The sequence below is a fragment of the Eupeodes corollae genome, chromosome 2 (genome assembly GCF_945859685.1).
Source record: "Eupeodes corollae chromosome 2, idEupCoro1.1, whole genome shotgun sequence".
NCBI classification, from domain to species: domain Eukaryota; kingdom Metazoa; phylum Arthropoda; class Insecta; order Diptera; family Syrphidae; genus Eupeodes; species Eupeodes corollae.
Window position 1 is genome coordinate 125,539,510 of NC_079148.1, and position 7,365 is coordinate 125,546,874.

The following is a 7,365-nucleotide window of genomic DNA, read 5'->3' on the forward strand; positions in this document are numbered from 1 at the left end:
AATATAAATACAATTCACTGTTCATTAACCTCCTAGCAATCAAATGAACTTTGCAGAAAGACATCTTTACTTCATTTTTAAATTGTGCGATAAAGAAATTTTGAGAAAACGAATCATACAAATTGTATCCTCAGATAGACAGCAAATGTGACAAATTTGTATCAGAAATTTTATTTGTGTTTCTGAGATATTTCTGAGATCTCAAAAATATATAAACTCACCAATTAGATTTGTAGATAAAAGATTTCATTTCGAATACATATTTATTTGTGCAGCTGTCACTTTTGAACCATCTTTTGACATTTCAAAAAAGCGCGAACGTTTTGCAGTCAGAGTAGACAGCAAGCAAAGTTTCATGACCGCGTATTATTTCGCGAAGAAATGATCATATTTTTTTCAACGAAATCTTTCTGATTTAACACCTGATGACTTTTTCTTTGAGACATATTTTAAGATAAGGTCTAAGCAAGTGATCTACGTATGTATTGATTTATCTTAAAAAAGATTATTTTTTAGACAGAAAAGTATTATCTCTTATTGAAAAGCCCTTAACAAATCACATTTTTTCCAATCATTTCAAAATATTTATTAAAATTCTAAATATTATTAACATACTCGTACATAATGAATTGTCAATGAGTTCTAATTCTTTGGAATTTCATCTTCCATTTTTGTTAATTTTATATTCCTTTCGGTTTGAATAGATGGACCACTTTCAGTTCCAGCAAACTCACCAACTCTTAAACGAGCTCTTAAATCTAAGGCTTTTATATCGGTCATAAGAGAATGTTGCTTATTATTCATATCAACATTTATTTTTTGTTCATGTTCTTCTAGAAGATTATAATTAGTTCTTGCAGCCTCAATTCGGTCTTCAAGGCTTCTTCGAATTGTTCGTATTGCAGTTACTTCGAGGCAGAGCTTGTCATATGCTTCATCTAAGCATTTTTCAATTCCCATACGCTCAGTTCTGTTTTCAAGTCTGGTTTCAGCCAATTTCAAAGCATCGGTTTTATCTCGAAGCGATTGTTCGAGATTTTTTATCTCATTAAACATTCTTTTCATTTCCTCTTGCATCTTTAAAAGAAAAATTAATTACATTAAAGAAATAAAAAGTAATATTTAACCGACCTTTAGTTTTTGCCATTCAAGCTCGTTACGAGCTCGCTGAGTTTGAAAGATTCTCTTTCGAATTGTATGCTCAGTTCTATCCTGCTGGGAGATTAAGATATTTCTAGCCTTTTCACGGCCCACGAACAATGACTCTCGAATAGAATACGTGTCCGATAACTCATTTTCAGCCATTTGCTTAAGATCTTTGGTTGACTGGAGCCAAGACTGATAAGTACAAGAACTAATAGGAAAAACATCTATATGAAATTAGAAGGCAAAGATTGAAAAAGTGATTTGTACTTCTTTGGATGTCTTGTCGGATCTATCTTAAAAGAAATATTCGCAGACATTTTATTCAGATCCAACTGAGCAACATCAATTGCTTCTGCTTTGGCTTGATTTTCCAATGCTATACCGATCTTTTTTTGTATCTCTTCCAAACGTAAAAGTTTCTCCCATGCAGAATGGCACTGATCCCGAAGAAGTTTATGATTACTCTCAACAAGTTCCAGTTCCTTTTTAAGTTCAATATCAGCATCATCGTTTGTAAGTTCAGAACCAAGTCGACTATCACGCATAGTCAAACATTCGGCAACCACAGTTAGAGGTGTACTCATTGCTTCCAATTCACGCTCGGTTGAAGCTGATTCTTCTTTTAGCAAATGAACTTCATGTTGGATTCTTTCAAATGTTCTTTGTATTGTTGTTCTCCAACGATTAACTTCAGCAATTCTTTAAAAGGAAATGCATTACAATATTGGACCAAAGTGGAAATTTAAATCTACGAGTATTTACCTTCCGGAGAGAGCTTCATTACTTTCGTAATTACTCCAATCAGCTTCAATTTTTGTTTCATTGCGAAGTGTTCGCGACGAATGACGAATATCGAAAGCATCATTTCGACGTGAATTTGCAACAGTCCTCAATTTATTTACCCGAGAATGCCAATCAGCTAAGCCAATATGCGGGACGGATTTTTCCCTTATTGTTACAAGATGCGAATTCATTTTTAAGTAATTATAGATTTAATCAAAATTTTGTATCTTAAGGAAAAAACAAAACCAACTGTGAGCTTTTCTGAATTTTGTTTGGAATTGTTCGTATTGATAAAGCTGATACTGAGTCGTCATAGAAGTCAAATTAATAGCAATTGGATGAAAACTGATTTGATGCTATAGTAACTACGTGATGTTTTGTATTATTGGTTAATTTTTACAATTCCTGTAATATAAATAGGTCACCTTTGAAAATATAATGGCATGCGCCATGTAAAATATCGGTTTTGGGGCGCACTGGATACCAAACTACTTTTAAAAAACTTAATTTATTGGGGGCAATTGTGGATGGTATTTCCTTCAGAATGAGAACTTTAAATTGTAAGGCTTTAAATTTAACTTGGATATACATTAATTTGAGTTGCATTTCGTAAATTCTGACAGATCTGCGACCATGCAATTAAGATAAGGTATATAGATGCAACTCACCCTTGTGCGACACATGATTTCTTAGCATGGAATGTATCTTGCGCACGAAGCTATCTCATGCGACAGTATACCGGACAAACCAATTCCTAGCTGCTAGGTGAGAGCCATAAATTATTTTTGGAAATACTTACATACTAAAGAAACACAGGTGACGAAGGATACCCCTTAGAACCGTGGTTGATGACGCCATATCGTTCATCTGGTAGCGGAAGTCGTGAAAGCAAATATAACTTTCAACATTCCAAGGCATGAAATATTAATGAGAGAACGATCGGCTTACTGAAAAACCGATTCAGGTGTTGTCTAAAGGCAAGGCAGTTAGATCACTCTTCTGAAAAGGCTGCTCAAATAGTCAACGTTTCCGCAGCCCTGCACAACATCTGTATTCACTTCAAAGTTGCTGATAATGCTAAAAATTTGGTTGTTGAAGATCGCTCTGAAAATGCAGTCGGTGATGTAGACACAGAAAATGAAAATAGTTACATCGAAACGTTCGTGAAAGAATTGCAGAATTATTTTAAATAAAAAAAACTTTATTTCGATTTTAGTCTTTTGTATTAGGTACAGTTAATGGTTACAATTTGTGTGATTTTCAAAAAAAATTAATGCATCGATGAGTTTTTCGGTGACCTTACCAAGTTCCATCTCTATAAGTTTTTTCTTCAACTCTAATTTCTTTAGCATTCTGTTTTCCAGGGCGAGATTGTGTCGACAATTTTCTTCGTATATTTGTTTTTGTCTGTCTTCGGTTTTCTGCAAATTTCATTTCATTCGATGGAACTCGTAATTCATGTCGCTCAGCTTAGAACACAAATCAGCAAAAAACATTTCAATGACTTCGTTTTGCTTTGAAGCAATTGAACCGGAGTATCCTTTTTTGTTCGTTTAGATCGCTGTTTCTCCACCAAATGTTCTTCATCTTCATGAATAGAGCTGTTTCTGCCACATCAGACTTCTCATTTAGTTCAAATACCTTGGCCTTTATTCCACTCACAGACTTCACAGAGATTCTTCAAATTCTGATAATGGAATTAAATTGTTATCGTTGAAACCGGACTGCTTCCTTTTTGTTTCGTTTTCAACCAACTTCTTTTTGGTTTTAATTTTTAAATCAGCCCAGACCTTGAACACGAAATTTTTTTATCTTTTACGTCACTTATTTTATTTACAAACCTTTTTCCATCTCTCCAAAACCGATCAGCATCTATACGGTTTACAGAAAAACCCTTTGCTACCTCCGGATTCTACTCCATCAACCTTATCGGGATGATTATCTTTTCGTTCCCTATTGGTCCAATTTGAATGTGACTGTGCCCTTTATGAAATAACAAAAAAAAACTCGTCAATATAAACAATTTCGTTTACTTATCGTATAAAAATTGTTGAAACTTACATCTTTCTTTAGCTATTCACCAGAAAATATCTGAACGACACATAAATGACATTTTATTCGATTTCGAATCATTCGAAAGTCAAAGTTTTCTTAGTTTTTCAGCAAACTTTCGAATCGTTCGAATCTCAAAATAAAATCTTTTCGAATTCGAATAACTTTCGATCAAAAACGAATCTCAAAATAAGGTTGAAAATCAAAAGTAATCGATTGAATTTATCAATATTGGAAATTAAGAATCAAGGGGACATTGGATCTCATATTGATAAGTCCAATTCTAGCCTATAAAGAACTGCACACGAGTATTAGCGTTTCTATGTTTCATCTTTGGGAAAAATTATGGTAGCTTCAATTTCAAGAACTATTTTGTTTCCTAGGTTTTTTTCGAAAAAGTTTAAAAATTCAAACAGGTTCTTAAAGCTCAACAATAACTAAACAAAAACTGAGTTATTTTTTATTTATATAATTATAAATTAATTATAATCTAAACATTAATTATGCTAAATGTTCTTAAAATTAAATTTTATTTCGCCTGAAACTGGACGAAACTCAACACTCCATTCGACTTTACTAACATGTTTGTCAACTTTATTCGGTTCAGGTATAAGATGAACTCCTTGTCGCACAAACATATCCCACTGCACATAGTCCCCTACTGTTATAGGTTGAGTTGGTCCTGTTGTCACAATTGACCTCGGATTGTTGCTACCATCGATATTCCAATCCACCCACAGGGCAATTCCATTGCACGAACCGTTTCTAGAGAGATTTCATGAGAACACATTCGCAAAATAGTTAAGATTAAAAAAACTCACTCTTCTATGTCTATTATCCCAGAGCAGCTTTTGTCTTCATTAAAGTTCTCAAACGAAACACTTAAAAGTTCTATTTCTTTAGCCAGAGCTCGACATGGATATTCCCATAGGGGTTGAGCTTCAACAACAGCATCGGCGAGCAGTGACGAGGTCTTAAATGGCAATGAATAAAAACAAAGAATTTTAAAAAAAAGTCTCTACTTACATCGACCATCTTATCGAAAATTGATAAATCAAAACCTTCACAGATCCCGAGGGGTGCTCGAATTTTCTGAAGGTCAATAAATTCAACTGGAACGGCATAGATCTTGGCCGAATGAGGGCAAATTTTGACATTTTCATTCAACTGATCTCTGATCTTCGAAAGTAAAGTTCCAAAATAAAAGCCATCCCATGGAAGAATGGACGTAATGAAATAAGGTTCTGCAAAAATGTGGGTGATTTGATCAAGGTTTTGCAGTTCGTCCAATTTCCCAACAATAGTAACACTCTCTAATTTATTCTGTTTGATGAATGAATCTATGAGCGTCTTTGAGAATCGATGTGGCTCGAAGCAAATGACAGACTTTGCTCCTAGTTTTGCTGATGCCAACCCCAGGAGCGAACCATCTGAGATTGACAAGACAACTGATGACTTATCAATTGTTTCCTCAAGGAACTTAAGGTATTTTTTGTTACGAATACTTTGGTTCATTTGTCCAATGCGACTTCTAGAGTATGTCATGTGCAGACTGCAAGAACATGCATGTCGCTTCACTTTTCGCTCCTCCTCTCCAGCTAGCCAGGCATCGAACCAAAACGAGTATTCATCATGATTCGCACTAAGAATGAACTCCTGCTCGGATTGCAAGTTCAAAGGTTTAGGAATGTAATAGACGGCCTGCATCCAGTGATCTCGCCAAGGAATAATATTTTGCAATGGAACCTTCGAATCCTTGTTGGTGGATAGTTTTGAAAAATCAGGATGTGCCCAGTAGGGAGCACAGCTGAGTACGATTTCCCCTTCGACATCCATATCGATTGACCACCAGAAGAGGACCATATCAGCAGATCCTTGGCAGTCGGATTTGATCGTCAAGTTATTATTTCTGTGAGCTGCCATGCCCTTAGGATCTCTGAAATTAAAATCGAAGATTGGAATTGGCTTGCTAATTGGACGCATTTGACTCATCGGCAACTGGCTCAACTGCATGTCATGGACTCCAGCTTCACCCTTGCAGTTGCTTATGGAATCGGGACTCTCTAGGAGTATGTTGCCATCCAGATTAGCAATTATTTTAGTACGATTCCAAGCAACTGCAAGAGGGCTTTGAACAACCTGAGCAAACACTGTCGCCCTAGAAGGTATCAGAATGCAGTCTTCTGTAAGTAAATGCTTGTGGGCATGGTTGTAAATACCAATTGCTCCTTCGCCAATTAGTTCTGTGTCAAGAACCTCTGTGACCAAGACATTAGCTCTTCGAAACATGTCCTTTCCCTCGCCTACTTCGATTTCCGTTGAACGTTTCTTAATCAATTTAATTCTCTCACCCATTCCATTGGCAGACATGATCTTTTCAGCACAGTGTGCCATCGGCATGAAGGCTTCACAAGCTGTGACAGTGTCAGCTCCAGATTTAACTGCCATCATCGAGAGTATACCAGTTCCTGTTCCAATGTCAAGGACATGTGCTTCCTTTCCAGAATTATGAAGATACTGGATGGTCTTCTTTAAGGCGGCATAATATTTTTGATTACGTTCCGTATCGTGGAGCATGTCGGCAAAAGCGGCTCTGGCAACCTCTTGGTGATAATCGTAGTCCTCTGTCTGGGACTCCCATTCTGATTTACCAGTTATGGGATTGAGAATTTGTGTAAACAAGCTCATGGCACGAGGATTAGGGAAATTCGTGAGTAGTTTAAAAAGTTGCCGCATTCGGAAAGTTTGTATGTGTGTTTTTTTTTTGAAGACATATGTCATTTTTTGACAGATGAGTGATATATTGTGAAAAAGAGACAAACATATCGATTATATTATTGCGAATTTAAAGCTGAATACCGGCGAAAGGGAAATTTACAACAAAATCTTAAGCTACGGTTAGACTTATCTGCATTCACATCCAATGTTGACTCGATTAGAAGAAAATCAAGTGATTAGGACATCTTTGTTGATATTATGGGCAACAATTAAGTTTTATGCAATTTTTCAACACAGTAGACTTTTGATTGACTCTTTGCATTTTCAATTCGCCTTTCCAGAGTCAGTTTAGCGAAGAGGTAAACATTTCTTGTTTTTGGAAAGATGAATCCATTGGCTTACAACGGACTTCCAACTGCATTGATGTCGAATTCCTTAACAATACTAGCCCTTCAGCAGAAATATAGACACACTTTTGGAGCTCGATTTTTCTCTTTTATTTATTTTGTCAAAATGTACAACAATTAATGTTCTTAGTTTCTTTGAAAAATAAGCTTTTTAAGCCCAAGGAACAAAAGGTGGCGTTTTGAAATAAGTTAGTTATTTTTACTAGGCCCTAGGCCTGTAGCACCACCTGTCCGGAGTTTGTTAAGTTATTTTAACTAC

At 35.8% G+C, this 7,365-nt stretch overlaps 3 protein-coding genes across 3 annotated transcripts in view; all 3 read right to left on the bottom strand.

The window, feature by feature from the left end:
- The window catches only part of LOC129944502 (tubulin polymerization-promoting protein homolog), a 379,947-nt gene that overhangs the window by 130,326 nt on the left and 242,256 nt on the right, over nt 1-7,365 (bottom strand). The gene's annotated exons all lie outside the window — the stretch shown is intronic.
- Nucleotides 601-2,235, bottom strand: LOC129944494 (tektin-2). Its single transcript, XM_056053959.1, has 4 exons — nt 1,909-2,235; nt 1,414-1,845; nt 1,132-1,354; nt 601-1,077 (listed from the first exon to the last, which is right to left on the bottom strand). Exons 1-4 carry the CDS (start codon nt 2,118-2,120, stop codon nt 643-645), a joined length of 1,302 nt encoding a protein of 433 aa, XP_055909934.1. The 5' UTR covers nt 2,121-2,235; the 3' UTR covers nt 601-642.
- On the bottom strand, nt 4,420-6,756 carry LOC129944489 (protein arginine N-methyltransferase 7). Its single transcript, XM_056053949.1, has 3 exons — nt 5,008-6,756; nt 4,803-4,954; nt 4,420-4,746 (listed from the first exon to the last, which is right to left on the bottom strand). The coding sequence occupies exons 1-3, from the start codon at nt 6,715-6,717 to the stop codon at nt 4,488-4,490; spliced, it is 2,121 nt and encodes a 706-aa protein (XP_055909924.1). The 5' UTR covers nt 6,718-6,756; the 3' UTR covers nt 4,420-4,487.